Source organism: Aphelocoma coerulescens, chromosome 20 (genome assembly GCF_041296385.1).
Source record: "Aphelocoma coerulescens isolate FSJ_1873_10779 chromosome 20, UR_Acoe_1.0, whole genome shotgun sequence".
In the NCBI taxonomy this organism is placed as follows: Eukaryota; Metazoa; Chordata; class Aves; order Passeriformes; family Corvidae; genus Aphelocoma; species Aphelocoma coerulescens.
Window position 1 is genome coordinate 3,615,333 of NC_091033.1, and position 16,778 is coordinate 3,632,110.

General features: G+C 50.9%; 1 protein-coding gene across 2 annotated transcripts in view; it reads right to left on the reverse strand.

Moving 5' to 3' along the window:
* Positions 1-15,462: 15,462 nt before the first annotated feature.
* Positions 15,463-16,778, reverse strand: part of TOX2 (TOX high mobility group box family member 2) — a 149,339-nt gene continuing 148,023 nt past the window's right edge. For both annotated transcript variants that reach the window (XM_069034020.1, XM_069034021.1), the window contains exon 9: positions 15,463-16,677. In XM_069034020.1, the coding sequence (XP_068890121.1) occupies positions 16,641-16,677 (37 nt within the window). In that variant the 3' untranslated portion in view covers positions 15,463-16,640. The remainder of the gene's footprint in view (positions 16,678-16,778) is intronic.

The following is a 16,778-nucleotide window of genomic DNA, read 5'->3' on the forward strand; positions in this document are numbered from 1 at the left end:
CCCTTGGGGGTGATTAGGGTTAGGATTATCACTTCCTCTGGGTGTGATATCCTCAAGCCTGTCCATAGCTGGGAGCTCTGTTCCTGGACTCTGCAAACCCCTCTGGTTTCCCCAGGGAGTCACCCACTCTCTATTTCCAGGGCTCTGAGCACAGATGTGTTTATTTAACTGATTCTCATAGGTTCCTTCCAGTGATGCAGAGAGAGCGAGAGAGCTGTGTACATTAAATGAAGGCAGTGTAAAAAAATCAATTTAGCTCCCATCTGAGCAGCACGGGGAAGGGAATAAATTGGAAATTATTTTTAAAACGACAATTTGCATTGTTCCCACTGCCAGCTGGACCTGTTCCTTCTGCTGCGTGAACTGCAGCCCTGGATGGAAGCACTGGAGGCTCAAGCAGCTTCAGAGAACACAAAGACCGGCAAAAATAGTTGAAAAGTGCACCTAGGAGTGCTGGTTTCAGGCAGGAGCGAGGAGCACTGGCTGTCCAAGCTCTTGGCTTGCAGGGCTGGATGTAGCTGCACATTAAATCCTTACCTTTGCTTTGGAGTCCTTGGGATGGGCCCATGGAGGGGAGGTTGGTGTTCAGCTGATGCCACTTTCCAGTCCCTGGTCTGTTTGCTGCTTTAGTATGAACTTTCTTGGTTTCAAAAGCTCTTGAATGTGCTTTTTTCCCCTCTCTCTGCTGCTGAAAAGTTCAATGAAAACACCACTCTTTCATTTGAAAGAAATGGTTCATTTTAACATAAGGCTTTGAATCCTTTTCTTTGCAATTTCTTGCAAAATGTCATGTGTGATTATTTGTAAAGGAAACAGGTTAGTGGCCAAAATAGATGCAGAGATCAGACTTGGAGGACCTTCATGTGGCACCTGGCCAGATTTGTGCTCTTGGACTACCACAGTGGCAAGGAAGCCACTGTCCTTGTCACCATGGGATCCCATGGAGGAGCTGCTCACCAGGGACACGTGAAGAGGAAGGAGTGGGTGAAGGGTTCTTCTCACAGAAATTTGGGACTGAATAAGAGAACCAGGGGGTTGTCCAGGACTTGTGGGGTGTTTAGACAAAGGGCCAAAGGAGGTGGAAAGGTCAAGATAGAAGATGGGAAAAGGGGGACAACAGCATCTGGTATTGAGGAAGGTGATCCTGTCCTGTTGGGCAGGACAGAAATCCAACAGGACAACGGGACAGGGGGGGCAGATTTTAGCTGAAGGTGTGCACCCTGTAGCCCATCCTGCCTACTGCAGCCCCACTGCATCCTACAGTCATGGAGTCACCCAGGCGGGAAAAGCCCTCCAAGATCATCCAGTCCAGCCATTAACCCAGCAGGACCGTGTTCACCACTAACCCATGTTCCCAAGGGCCACATCCACACATCTGAGCACCTCCAGGGATGAGGACTCCACCACTGTCCTGGGCAGCTGTTCCAGTGCCTGATTCCCCCTTCAATGAAGAAATTCTCCCAACATCCAAGCTAAACCTCCCCTGGCCCAGCCTGAGGCCGTTCCCTCTCCTCCTGTCCCTGTTCCCTGGGAGCAGAGCCCGACCCCCCCGGCTGCCCCCTCCTGTCAGGGACTTGTGCAGAGCCACAAGGTCCCCCCTGAGCCTCCTTTGCTCCAGGCTGAGCCCCTTTCCAGCTCCCTCAGCCACTCCTGGGGCTCCAGCCCCTTCCCAGCTCCGTTCCCATCTCTGGACACTCCAGCCCCTCGATTTCCTTCTTGTAGCCAAGGGAAGCCCACCTGCATCCAGGTCAGCCCCCCTGCATTGGGCACATCCCTGGGCCCAGTTTCTCACTGCTCAATGACCCTCCAGGCCCTGGAACCAGCAGTTTGAGGCATAGCTTGGTACCCTGGAGTTGATGAATGTTCAGAAATCCTCATTTGTGACACCCTTCATGCTAATGACCAGAAAAGCCTGTATTTGCAGTCACACATCTTAAGTTCTGGCTGCTTGGTTTTGCTTTCTGAGCATGCAGCGTTTCCATTTTCAGCCTTCCCTTTAAAAGCAAAGGCTTCTTTTCTGCCTCACATAAGTGAGTGGCCACTGGCCAGAGTGGAGGGACTTTGCAGCTGCATAGAAAAAGAAAGTGCCTGTAAGGCAGAGGGACCAGCAGCCCGTGCTCAGCGGTGGGTTCAGCCTTTGCAGCTGCAGTGGGGCAGGTCCAGCTCAGCCCTTTCCCCTTGCAGGGCTCAGCTCTGCAGCCTCTGGGAACCTTTTTGCCCCCAGGTGCTGATTTTGGGATACCAGCTGCTCCTGGGGCTGCTGACTGGCTTCCCCATCTGTGACAGGATCCTGTCCCTGTGCCAGGGAGGCTGCAGTGTGATGGGGGTGGCAGGAGGACTTCCCTGAAGTGATGCCAGAGTATGGGCTTCCCTCCAGACCTGGGATGCCTTTAGGACAGGAGATGCTTTGGTGTCAGAACGTTTCAGCCCCAAGCTGAGGGTTAACTTTCTGATGGTTGGGAGAGGGGAAGGGTTAAGCTTTCAAAACCAGAACATTTTATTTTTGCAAGCAAAAATTCACACTCTCCACCCAAACCAACATTGAAGGCCAGGGTGTATTTGAGCCTGTCATCTCTGCTTTGCTCTCCCTTGTTAAAAACCCCCTCTGCTCCCCGCCTGAAAAAACGTCAGAGGGAAATTGAAAAATAACATTTTCCCCTTTTCCCGCTGCCACACCTGCTGTCCTTCGACAGCAACTGGCATTGCTCCAGCATCTTGGCAATCTCCGAGCCAGTGGGTGCTGCTGGAGCTGGGTACAAGTGGTTGGGTGGGATTCTGGGTGCTCCTGGATGATGCATCTCCCCAGGGACCCCACCTCTGTGAGTTCTTCCTCTGTAAGCGGAGGGGATAAGGAAAAGGAAGGGAAGAGTGTGGTACAGGTGTTGCAAAGATTGAAAGACTCAGATAAGAACCGCAAGTGCCCCAAAAGCACTGGAATCTCATCACTGTGATACCGAGAACAGCAGCACAAAGTGTGGCTGGGCGCAGCGGCAGTTGCAGTGGCTTCACCTACTCAGCAGCTTAAAAGCATGGAAAGAAGTTAAAAGCCGAGTCACCCGCACTTTTTATCACCTCGTTATCAGCTGTGCTACAGGTGCTGCCACCTCCCCGCTGCCTGCAGGGACAGCAGCTCCAGGTTTGCTTGCTTTTGTCACATGGGCGAAAAATCAGGGACGTAGGACACCACTGAAAGTGCCCGCGGATAGAGGTGGGGAGAGGCATGGCCAACCCGAGCACCTAAATCTTGTTGGGTTCGGCTCACCCACCGGGCATCTCCTATCGCCTCACAGCCGGAATAACAGCACAGAAGCACGGAATGATTTGGGTTGGAAGGGGCCTTAAAGCTCAGCTCATCCCAGCCCCTGCCATGGGCAGGGACACCTTCCATCATCCCAGGCTGCTCCAAGCCCCGTCCAACCTGGCCTGGGACACTGCCAGGGATCCAGGGGCAGCCACAGCTGCTCTGGGCAAACAGCATCCAGGCTGGAAAGCCTCTGAGCCATTTTGCTGGTGCCTGTGGCCCATGTGCTCTCCAACAGAGTTCTCTTTGCTGTGGGTACCAGCACCAGGCACAGCCAAAGCTCTTCCCCACATCCTGGGACTGAGCTCAGCCAGGCAGGATCAAGGAAGGACTTTGCCAGCCCAGGGACACAAAATCACCCTGACACCAGAGAAAACGAAGGTGTCTTGGTAATTACTTCAGCACTGAGCCTGCAAGGCTGCTGGTTTTGTTCGTGCTCCTCTGAAAGCCTTTGACACGTTCGAGCTGCATGTTTCTTTTATGAATATGCAAATCAAAGCAGTGAAATTACAGATAATGATATGTAGTCAAAACTTTTCAGAAGTTAATGCATATTCCTTATTTTGCAGATTTCTATCACGTTTGTATTTGCAAAATAGATGAGATAACACCGCTGGAGAGAACAGCTTTCCTGTCACCGAAGCAGCGATACACCTTTCAGATCCCACTCTGGATTGCTGCCAGCTCCTTTCCCAGTGGCAGGGGCCCTCAGCAGCATCCCCGGGTGCTGAGGCAGAGCTGAGCTGCCCCCTGGTTTCAAGGGCTGTGTGTTGGCCCCAGGCACTGCAGGTATCCCATGGCTGGTGCCGTGATCCTGCTGTCGGACTGGGACAGAACCCCGTGCAGAAAACCATACTGGGTTCAGCTTTCCCAGGCAGGGGAGCTCCAGGGTTGCCTGCATGGTGTGCCTGGCACTTCTGAGATCAGCCACAGTGGCCTGTGAAGCCCAGAAGGGTTTCCTTGGAAAAGAAAATTACTCATTTGCTCCTTTGTTGCTGTCTTGCTACAAGCCCAACTTTAGACACACGACAGTAACATAATGCCAATGCCATCAAATGCTTTAAAAGTGAGGGTATCTTTCCACAAAGCAATTCAGTACTTTTCCAAAGTGAAGTTTTCAAAATAACTCTGGCCTGGTGCGGTTTCTTGTTGAAGGGAAATGTTGTACACAAAATCTACAAGCCCAAATATTTGGCTTTATTCTTGTTGTGGTTTAACCCCAGCTGGAAACTCAGCAGCACACAGCTGCTCGCTTATTCCCCCACGCCCATGGGATGGGGAGGGGAACCAGAAAAATAAAACACCCAGGGGTTGAGATAAAAAGAGTTTAATAACTGAATAATTGAAATAACAACAAAAACAGCAATTAAAAGGGAAATGACAGAAACAGAGAGAGGAGTAAACCCCAAGAAAGACAAGTGGTGCCCAGTACAGTCACTCGCCACCCACTGACCCATGCCCAGCCCATTCCCCAGCAGTGACAGCCCCTCCTGGTCAGTCCCTCCCCAGTTTCTGTACTGGGTATGATGGTCTGTGGTATGGGATATCCCCCTGGCCACTTGGAATCAGTTGTCCTGGCCATGCTCCCTCATGATTTCTCCTGCTGGCTGGCAGAGCATGAGACGCTGCAAAGTCCTTGATTTAGGGTAAACACTCCTTAGCAGCAACTAAAACATCAGTGTGTTATCAGCATTATTCTCATACTGATCCCAAAACACAGCACCGACCAGCTACCGAGGAGAAAATTCCCTCCATCCCAGCTGAAAGCAGGACAATTCTGCTTCAGGAGGAATGTCAGAACTCCACCATGTATGGGAAATGCAAGGTTTGACCAGAATGCTCCTGGTTCAGACCCGTTTGCTGCTGTTCCTGTGATGTTCTCTGCTACCAGCTGAGATGCAGTCCTCGTTTCTGTTTGCTCTTCGCTTCCTTCCACTCCTTCCAGAGTGCCCAGTGCGGGACAGACACGGTTCCCTGGGCCCTGTGTGGGCTGCACGAGCCAGGTCCATCCCTTTGGTCATCAAAAATTCCATGGCAAGTCCATGGTGGCTGGACCTGCAGGACCTGGGCTCCTGTCAGCCTCTTGCCCAGGCTCTCTGCACACTGCTGGGCCTCCTGCAGCCCTTGGGTTGTGGGCTGAGGTCTGCTTGCACCTCATCCTGCTCCCAGCTGTTTAATTAGAGTCACAGAGTCATCCTCAGTTCCATCCTGCCTGCTGCATTCCCAGCTCATCCCCATCAGCAGAACAACCAGGGTTGCCATGAGGACACCCATCACCCGTGGCTGAGGGTACTCAGGAGAGCACCTCTGCCCCTCCCAGTTCAGCTCTGGTGGGAACCTGACCCTTTTCTGCTCTGTTGTGCCCCGAATTAATGTCACCACCTTTAATAGCGTGTGTGGGTGAGCAGCTCTCAGCACGCGATGCCGGCGGGGCCGTGGCTGTGGAGCCTCCCTCCCTTCCCCCTCCTCCTTCTCTCTCTTCTTGCAAACACCTACATCCTTCCTGTATTGTCTCAAACCACAAGATTGTGAACTGAGCAGCAAAGCTGGGAGTGCAAAGGTCTGCGGGGGGAGGTGGACCCTGAGCCTCGGGCACCCCACCTCTCCCTGCAAATATCACCGGAAACCTCTGTCCTGCCGCTTGCATAACCAGGGCTGGGCTGCTCCCACCCACAGGGCAGCGCTGGCCTGAGCCCCTGGCCGTGTCCAGCCCTTTTTGGTCATCGTGTCCCTCGCTGTGGGACCTGTGGTGTGGGGCTCCTCTGCTTCTGGGGGCTCCTCGCTGGGTTCTCACCACCAGCTTTTTTAGCCAAGAGCTTTTCTTCAAGTTTCTGAAAGTCTCGTCTCTCCTCCAGCTGTTGTTGGGCCACCTCTGTTCCAGCTCTGGAATGGTTTGGGTTGAAAGGAACATTAAAGCTCATCTCGTTCCTCCCCCTGCCATGGGCAGGGACACCTTCCACCAGACCAGGCTGCTCCAAGCCCTGTCCAACCTGGCCTTGGACACTGCCAGGGATGGGACTTTTGCAGTTTTCACACGTGTCCTTCTGCCAAAGCATTTTCTCTCTGCATTCCTCTGGTCCCTCTCCACCCTGCATGGAAGGAAGAGCATTCACAGGAGCCTCACAGACTCCTCAGGGTTTTCACAGAGACAAGGCCAACAAAGAAGATCTAAATGCATCTCCCAGGCTTTGTCCTGTGACTGCTGTAGCCGGGTTTTGCACAGATGTGGCTCAGCACAGCTGCTTGTGCTCTGCTCTCCCAGCCCCAAAACACAAGTTACTGAGTCCTGGACAGCCACCAGACAAGGATGGTCACTCTTGTGCTGGACAGGACTTGGAGCAACCTGAGATAGTGGAAGGTGTCCTTGCCCATGGCAGGGGGTGGAAGAGGATGAGTTTTAAGGTCCTTTCCAACCCAAACCCTTCTGTGATTCTGTGATATGGTTCTATAAACACACAACAAACCCTGCTATGGTCACACCAGGTGCTCTGAGGTCCCTCCACACTCACTGCTGGGGCTGTGAAATAAACCTCTGCCCCACCATGAGCAAAGAAGAGACGTGGGGATAAAACATCTGGTGACCATGTGGGCTGTGTACCCCAAAGCTCCTGTGACAGCCCTGCCCCACATGTCCCCCAGCCCTGCCCTGCTGAGCCCGCTGTGCATTCAGTGTCATGCTGGCAGTAGATGATACTCACTGCTGCTTCAAACCCCAGAGCAGATTTTGTGCTTAAAACATCATAATTAGGAGGAATGGTGAAAAGCTGCAGGAACAGAAGGCTCCCGTGGCTCTCCAGGAACTGCCAGCTGAGCTCTGTATCACCCAGCTTCGAGGAAAACCTTCACTCACGTTGGTTTCTCACAGCCAAACTCTTCCCTTGCACCTGGCAAGGTCAAGCCAGTTCCCAGACAAGCAGCACTTAATGGGATTTGGTTCTTGGAGGTTATCTTAGGGCAAATACTTTGGTCCTGATAAGACAAGGCGGGGCTCCCAAGGAGCTTGGAGTGCCACTAGGAGTTCTCTGCAGCTGTGTGGGGTCAGGGCCATGGGCTGTGTCTCCGGGAGCAGTGCTGGGTGATGCTGTTGTGGGAGAGCCTGGCTGTGGGCCTGGCTGTGTCCTGCACTCCCCGTGCACCCCACCAGCAGTGCTGAGCATGGATGTGGGAATGGCTCCACTCCTCTCAGCCTGGGTTATGGGGCTGCTGCCCAGGAATGTGTTGAAGCCCTTTTTAATGTTCATATGGCACCACCACCACACCAGCCCCCTCCTGGGGACGCAGAGTTGAGGGGAGCTGTCAGCCCTGCTGCCAGGTTGCCGAGACAAGCTCCTGCTGTTCCCCAAACTAAGTGGTTTTCCTCAAGTGTTGTGCAGAAATGCACAGGGGAGCTGCAGAGCTCAGCTGTGGGTGCTCCATCAGCATCAAGGCCAAACAGCATCTGATGCCAGGCCCTGCCCTGTGTGCTGGGATGAGCTGATCCTGAGCAGTGCTCAGTTCCAGGACCCAGAACTGCCATGAAACCAAGTCCAGACACCCTCAAACACCAGTGTGCTTTGGTGAGTTGAGTGTGGGTTGACTCACTCCATGAGCAGGTGAATAAACCTGCCTGGTGGTTTAAAAAAAGGGAGTTAAAAAACATCTTATCATGCTACAACATAACTCTGGCTTGATCTAAGCCCTCCAAAAGCACTAAGGATCAGCTGTTCCTTCTGGGGCACTTTGATAGAAACCTCACTTTCTTTTATTGATGGTCCTACAAAGACAGGCTGAGAGAGCTGGAGTTGCTCAGCGTGGAGTAGAGAAGACTCTGGGGACACCTTCTTGCAGCCTTGAAGAGGGCTTATGGAAAAGAGGGAGAGCAGCTTTACACCAGCAGACAGTGACGGGAGGAGGGAGAAGAGTTTTAAACTAAAGGAGGGGAGATTTAGGTTAGGGGTTAGGTGGAAATTCTTTACTCAGAGAGTGGCACAGGATGGCTTCCCCTGGATCCTTGGAAGTGTCCAAGGCCAGGCTGGATGGGGCTTGGAGCAGCCTGGCATAGTGGAAGGTGTCCCTGCCCATGGCCGGGGCTGGGATGAGCTGAGCTTTAATGTTCCTTTCAACCCAAACCATTCCATGACTGCTCTAAACCCTTCTGGAACACATCTTTCTGCTCTGACATCCTGCAGAATCTGGCTATTTCCACCTCCAGAAGGAAATACTGCACAGTTCACTCTAAAGCAGCAAAGTGTCCCCAAGGAGAACATCCAAGCATGGAAGAAATGACCCATTTTGTGCTCCCTCCACCCTCAAAGAGCTGGACTGATTATTTGCATGGCTGCCCTACCTGGAGCATCCTGCAGAGCCCAGATCTCCAGGGTGCTGATGTCTGTGCAAATCCAGATCAACAGACCCTCCAAAGGGTTTTGGTCACTCCCTTGGGAGACTCAATATTCCCCTGCCTTCCTGCCAGGGATTTGTGTGCTGGAGTTGAAAAGAAGGATGCAGTGGAGGTGCATTATTATCTTTTCATGGGAAATTCCTAGATGAAAGAAAAAAAATTTAAAGTTTATGTCTCATTCTGTATTCCTTTCATTTCGGGTTCTGAGAAAGAAGAAATTATTCATGTCTCTGGTTCCTGCCTTTGCTCTCTCTCGTTGCTCTCTTCCTCTGTGCCAAAAACTAGAATACAAAGGGATGGATGGCAAGTGTTTATAGGGAAGGGGAGATGTACTCTCTCCAGGTTTTTGAGTCTTTTCAACTCTATAGATCTAAATAATGCCTAAAACTGTGTAAAAATGGCAACTTGAAAGGGAAAAAGTGAAGTGTTGAGACATTTCAGTGCAGAGGAAAGAAAAGAAATCAATTCTTGGGCATTTCTTGCTTTAATGCATTCAGTGTTATGAAGGGGTCAAAGAAAAACCAACATAAAAACATGAAACTTTTGATTGAGAGTTTGAATTACTGAGGAGAGGGGAGAAAGAAATCAAATTTTTCTAATCTGTAAAACGGGAACCATGCATTTGTTTTGCACCATGGCTTTAGATTGCTTTTCAATTATTCAAAATAAGATATTTAGCTGTTTTTTTCCTCTTGATATTTGGAGCCCAAAACCTGGTGTAGACTTTGGGAATGTTTCCAGTGGAATTACTGAGTACTGAGAAAGACCCTGAGTGCCCTTGGTGTTTCAGCAGAAACACCCTCAAAAATTTAGGGTTTTATTTTTGTGGCTGGCTTGTATTTCCCTCTGATTTCCAAGGAAGGGGACAGTCCCTGTGGGCACTGCTGCAGCTCCAGCAGGGAAGCTGGGACTTGCTCACCTGGGTGACAGCAGAGAGGGGAACAATCCATGGGTTGAAACTCATTTTGCCCATTGTCAGGGCAATTAGTGTGACTTACTTAATTAACCCATCCTCGCTTCGCAGGCTGGCTCTCCCCAGAGATGGCAGCCAAGCCGTGGCCCTTCACAGGGCTCAGGGAGAGACGTGATACAAGGAACTCCCAGGAGATGAGATCTGAGGGTGGAAAAGGCCTTCAGATCCACTCTGTCCCACCTTTTTCCTTGGATAATTTTATTAATAAAAAATTATAAATTTAGAAGCTGGAAGAGCCTCCCCATGGGCCTTTTCCAGAGTGTTGGTAGGAAAACTGGGGGAGTACCTGTGGACTTTTTCCCTCTGTATCCCACATTCACTGAGGTGAGTGGGAGCCAGGATGAGCTTCCTAAAGGGTAGGACTACTCAAAAGACCAGCCACAATTAAAGCACTCAAATAAAGCTCTAATTATAAAAACTCCCCTGCATAACTACAGAAATATTTTGTGTAAATTGCTTGAGAAAAAATTTGGTATAAACTGTGCTCCAAGCCAATAAAGCTCCTTGCAGTGTAGTGCTTCTGGAGATGGTATCTCCTGTTCTGACAGTCTGTGCACTCCAGAAAGAGAAAAAAAAAGGGTTCAATATGTTCTGAAATGCCTTTATCCTGTTTCTCTGCTAACTTCCCCCAAGCCGGTCTGTCTCCTGGAGAAATCCCAAATCCCTGGGACTTCTTCCAGGCCTCCATTTAATTGTGGGAGTTACAAGCTCCTGTTCAGGAAACAGAAATGATTGCGTGCTCCATGTGCCCAAGGGGATGGAGAGAGGCAGTCTGACTTTTGTCATGCAGCTCCCAGATTCCCGCTGCATGGAGCCCAAAGGGATGTTGGGTGAAGCTGGCTGCCGTCCAGGTGGGGCTGAAAGCCCAGGTGGCTCTCTCCAGCCAGTCTTCCTTGCTCCCTTTTGCTCCCATCAGATGTAGGGTGCATCCAATGGTCCTGCTGTTCCCCATGGGGCAGAAGTGCAGGATTAAGTCAGGGGTGGAGGGAGCCACATCCCCCAGATGTGCCTACAGTGAGCTGTGGGTGATCAGGAGGGAATCCAGACAGGAATTGCTGGTTTTGCCTGGGAATTTCTCAGAGACCAATAAGATTTTCAGCTTGTTTATTGCTAATAGGTGGCATTTTTAACTTCTTCCTTTGTTAGGAGCCACAGGAAAGGCTGAGGAGCTGAAGGAACCTGGTTTTGGAACAGCTGCTCGGCTGAGGGGTGTCCCAATGGCACTGTGGACAGGGATGCTCAGCCACGGGACAGAGAGGTAAGAGGAGGATGAAGTCACATCAAACTCCAGAAGACCTTTCAGGACAGATGGATCCACATTTTCCATCTGCCTTCCCTCCACGAGCAGCAGCTCCGTGGGAGATGGACGGCCCTGGGCACGCATGGCTCTCTTGGCTTTGCACGAGACACTGACCTTTGGTCTGTATCCCATCTGAAGTAAGTGTTATTTTATAGTCACAGCTACCTCCCGTGACCAGAAATTCATCTGGGAAGCAATGAAATGTGCATTAATTACATATTGAAGAGCAGTAAATGTGTTACTCTCTCCCACAGACTCGCAGTGCAAGAAGCTTCATTCATCATAAAATTTTAATGGGATCACAGGCTGAGGAATTGCATTTTGCCTCCATGGCTGAGCAGTGACTTCAGGCAGCTGCAGGTGCCCCACCTGGCTGACCTTAAAAGTCATGAGGAGGGATAACACTGCAGCATCTCCCAGTCCTTTCTGCCATCTCTAGGTGAGGCTTCTGGTGTGTTCCCGGATTTTGCTGCCTTGGAGCCACGACAGGAGCATAAACACAGGGAGAAGAGCAAAGCAGGGAGCCATGGAGGTGCAGAGAGGGAACAGGCTAAGCACTGCTGGAGGCACTCAGTGGCACAAATACCTGAAATGAGCTCACCAGTATCAGCTGCAAAAAAACCACCTACTAAGTCCTGCTTTGTTTGACCTCTGTCCCCACGATAATAATGGCAGAGCAGCAGAAAGCTCTCTAATGTGCTTGCAGTGTAATAGAGTAACCCCACTAGGAATAAAATCACCAGCAATTCCCGTGCCAGGTATTATGCTGATTTATCAAATTGCAGTTGAAAGTCAAGAAGAGTTGAGGAGACAGTGATAAAACATCAGATCTCAACTCTGACTCTAAATTACCCTTCTGGCCAGCACAGTATTTCATCCAGAGGAATTGTTATTCCTCTCTTCCCCTTCAAAAATCATCATTCAAACAGATAGCTTTGCACTCCTCGTGTTTTGGAGGCAGCCCTTTGCCTGCCCTGTGTGATGAGCTGCCAAGGGGATGCTGAGTTTTTGGGGCTCCCGCTGCCCAGACCTCCCGCTGCGGGGTGGAGCACATGGAATGGAAGCAAACTGACTGTGCTTCATCCCTGCGAGACACGGGCTCTTTTTTGGGCTCTGCAGTCGGCAGAAAGATGGCAAAGGTGCCTCATGTCATGTTTGCTTGGTGGGCAGAGCCTTTCCACCCCCTGGGGACAGTGGTGGGCAGAGGGCAGGTGAAGCACAGCTGGTCCTGCTGAGGAGGTTCGCATCCCAACCCTGGCACCGTGCAGCAAGGAGCCCGCCTGGAGTACTGGGCACAGCTCTGGTGCCTGCAACATAAGGAGGGTGTGAAACTGTTGGAGCAAGTCCAGAGGAGGCCACAGAGTTGCTGAGGGCACTGGAGCACCTCCCTTTGGAGACAGGCTGAGAAATTTGGGGCTGCTCGGCCTGGAGAAGAGAAGGTTGTGTGGAGACCTCCCAGCACCTTCCCTGTGTGTGAAGGGGCTGCAGGGAAGCAGGAGAGTGACTCTTCCTCAGGAACTGTGGGGACAGGACAAGGGGGGATGGGATCAAACTGAAAGAGGGGAAATTAATTTAGATTATATGTTGGGGAAAAATTCCTCACTGTGAGGGTGGGGAGGCCCTGGCACAGGGTGCCCAGAGAAGCTGTGGCTGCCCCTGGATCCCTGGCAGTGTCCAAGGCCAGGTTGGACAGGGCTTGGAGCAACCTGGGATAGTGGAAGCTGTCCCTGCCCATGGCAGGAGGTGAAAGGAGATGAGCTTTAAGGTCCCTTCAACCCAAACCATCCTGTGATTCTATGATCCCATGCTTGCATCCGTGGGCTGGGCCATGCCACAGTGGCAGTGTGGGCATTGTGGTGGCCACCACCTTGGTGCAGCACAGGTGTGTCTGGGAAGAGGAGCTGGAGGTGCTGTGCAGCCCGTGCTGGCTCTGACATCCAACCTCTGCCTGGCACTGCCCGGCCTGGGGGTCCTGGTGCCGTGTGTGGGGTCTGTTCCCAGAGCCAGGTCCCAGGGCTACAACTCATTTCCTTCCCCACAGACTAACTCTCCCTCTGGACTCCAGGGCCTTTGGGAACACGGACACTTGCCAAGGTTCAAATCTGCTCTTGACAGGGATCAGGACCTCACCAAGGCTGGCACAAGGCCCCTGCTCCCAGCATGTGCTGCAGTTGTCAGTGTGACTTGGGATTTGTCAGATGAAGTCCTTTCCTTTGATCCTTCTTGCGTAAAGCTCTCAATATTGCTTGTCAGGGCTGTTTTCCCTTCCATTCCATCATCTCAATACTGATAACACAGATGTAACAGAGACAAAGTGTCCTCCCTGTGCTGCTGGGGCGTTTGTGGCCCTGTGCCATGGGCACAGCTCAGGGTGGTGCCCCAGGAGAATCCACAGACCCTTTCCACACCCCCTGGCTGTGTGGGAGGCTGTGTCCTGATGGGGCAGTGCGAGGCTGGTGGATACTCCCCACTCTGTGGGAGCCAGGCACGGCTGTCCAGAGGCACCAACCTGGGGCTGTGCTCGAAGGGTTAACACCACTGAGATGCTGCTGCTGAGATTTGTTACACCCCCTATGACATCCTGCAGTGCTGCTAATTATGTGTTCATAAACCAAAGTCAATTAGCCAGGGCTCTCCCTGCTGCTGCCTCTTAACATCCCTCTCCATCGTTAGCCCGAAGTCTGGGAATGCCTGCCTTGGTCCTGCCCCTTGCCCTGCCAGCCCCCGGCCCCAAAGCTGTTCCAGAGCCTTTTGAGGATCCAGCTGGTGCTCTTTGACTAAAATTGGGAGCTCCACAGCTCTTCCTGCTCCGGAACACCACCTCTGCCTTTGCAACTGCTGGGGCAGGTGGAGAGGAGGTGGAGGGGAGCCAATACCCTTCTTCAAATATGGGAAAAATTACCATGACAAGGAAAGCAATAAACTCTTCCCTATGTTCCAAAGCAAGGGATTTACTTTGTAGGGAGAGAGATTTAGGTTATCTGCCTGGAATTTAGAGGTTTTTAAAGGGAGGTTAGGCACAAAGACAGGGTTTAGGTAGAGCTGACCTTGCCGTGAGGCTTCTTGAGACCCAGCTACTGAATTTTCCACTACTGTTAATAACAGACCAAGGGTTCAGAGCAGGGGAAGCTCCCCCAGCCACACCATCCCTGCCTGGCCCAGAGCCCCAGGTCCTGACCCTGAGGGCTGGGGTTGAACCCTTTTGTTGAACTGGATGCATCCTTTCACCACTTGGAGAGGCTGATAAAGACGGAGAACAGCAAAGGCAGATAGTGACAGGACAGGGGTATGGATTTAAACTGAAAGAGAAGAAATTTAGGTTGGATATTAAGAAGGAATCCTTCCCTGTGAGGGTGGGGAGGCCCTGGCACAGGGTGCCCAGAGAAGCTGTGGCTGCCCCTGGATCCCTGGAAGTGCCCAAGGCCAGGCTGGACGGGGCTTGGAGCAGCCTGGGACAGTGGAAGCTGTCCCTGCCCATGGCAGGGGGTGAAAGGAGATGAGCTTTAAGGTCCCTTCAACCCAAACCATCCTGTGAATCTGTGAGCCAGCTGTGATGGTGGATGGGAGACTCAACTCCCAGTCGCTTCCCTGGAGCAATTCCAGGTCCATGACAATTAGCCAACAGCTGGAATACCATTTAAACACAGCTGCCACCATGCAAATTTAGAGATTAGTAGGGATTAAAGTGGTTTGGAAAGCCTCACAATTTCTCATTAATGCTCCAGGCTCTCTAATAGCCAACTGCCCTTCATTCCTGAGATGGCTCCACATCCCAAAGGCTGGAAATGGGTCACTGTTCCCCCCGTGGTGCCCCACAGCAGCCACCAGCCCTTTGAGAGAAGCAGAGGCAGCAGGGCAGCCCTGCAGAAATGTAGGCAGGTGACCAAAAAGCTGTTAAAAATGTGGTTATTGCTTTGCACAGTTCCTCCTAAATTGGCAAGGTCACCTTTCAGCGGCTCCCTGCACTGCTGTCCCACAAACCTGCTCAGTGGAGGCCCCCAAAGGGCTCCAAATCCACTGTCACAGTGACCCAAAGGTGACACAGCTGGGGCTGCCCGCTGGGGTGCAGGGGAATGGACATCATGGGTGACACTTTCCTTCAGAGAAGGACCAACCACAAGGATCTGGTGTCACCAAAACTCCCAGTCATGATCCCTTCCAGACCTTCTCCCAGGGCTGGAAACCTCCTCCCTGCGATTTCAGAGTCTCAAGGCCACTTACCTGCCACACACACAAAGAATTAACATCCCAGCAGCTCTCCCTGGAGCCAGTCCTATCTCCTCACCGTGATAACTCAAGGAAGGTTTTCATAAAGTTCCATTTCCCCCCCCCCCTTATTTTAATCATGGCATATTTAGGAGAACTCTGGCTCTGACATTGCGGAGTGGGAAGAGGCTGGCGCAGGTGAGAACGTGATGGGACAGGAGGGAGGGATGGAAAGATGAGGAGGACAAGGCAGGGGCCACTTTGAGGGTGTCCCCCAGAATAAGGAGAGACTGCTGCAGCTCTACTTTTCATACGTTTTATTATAAAGAAAGGTAAGATAAGCATTGTGAACCGAATGTGCCAGGTGCTGCCAAAGCAGCGCCCTCAAACAAAATAAAAAATAAAAAAAAAACCCCCAAAAATGCACCTTATGAGAAACTGTAATTATGCTCTCTAATTTTTCATAAATAGACAAAAATCATTGTCAGCAATTTTTTAAATAGATGGACATATGGCCGGAAAAAAATAATAATGCCATACAACATGGATATAAATTGTCCATTTCTTGCTGTACAAATAATAGAAACAAGTTTGGCAGGCTTTTTTTGTTGGTTTTTTATACACATCTCCCTTCTATGTATAACTAAAAAATGTGCTACAATTAATATAAAATGCTTTTACTATAAAGTAAACTACTAATTTCTTTCACAAAAAAATCTTAAAGATGTCTTTAGCACAGCTCTAAAACACTTAGTAAACTACTTACAACTATCCAACAAATTATATTTTCATGATCTCTTTCACATTTGTCCTCTCGTAGTTTGCCTTCTGCTCTCTCCCCCACCTACCTAGCAATAGTTTTTATTTATTTTTGTAATTTTTTTTTCGCCAGACCGTCCAAGGCCTTTGCATGTACAATATTCACACAAACTTCACATTTTCTTGCACAAAGTTTAGTGCTGTTAGCAAGTCAAAAGAGTGCATCCTCCTACTGAGCTGGCCTAATGCTGCAGGACACCAGACCTGGGTTTATGCTGCATCTAAAAGCAGTTCACTAGGAAAATAGTCTGTAGCTAAGCTGATGGCAAGCAGAAAAACGGTGTCCTTAGCTTAATTTCATTATTTTTTTTGCCGGTTTTGCACTTATTTAGGTTTTTTTTTCTTTTTTTCTTTTTTTTAATTTGAATTTTCTCCTTTTATTTTTTTGTTCTTTGCGATTTACGAGGTGGGGGTTTTTTTTTGGTGGGGGGGGGGGGCTTCCACGGAAAGTAGACTTTTTAAAAAATTTTTATTTAGAGTTCAAAAATAAAAGGAAAAAAAAGAAGAAAACTGCTCTTAGAGCCTGGAAACGAAGCCAGCGCCGAGGTGCGGTGGCAGCTGTCCCGCCCGTCCGACCTGCTCGTGCCTCCCCATGTGGGCTGTAGGATAGACCCTCTCAAGTGTCCTTCGTCTGAGCCTCCTCCCAAAGGGATGCTGAGCCTTAGGTGAGGTAGAGTGCCTTGTCCCTTGGCAGCATGCTGTAAGAGAAAGCAGAGAGAGACGGGCGTGAGACGGGCGGGGAAGGGGCTGGGGAGGAGCTGGCACAGGGTCTGTGCCCACGCCGAGGCTTTTGAGGTGA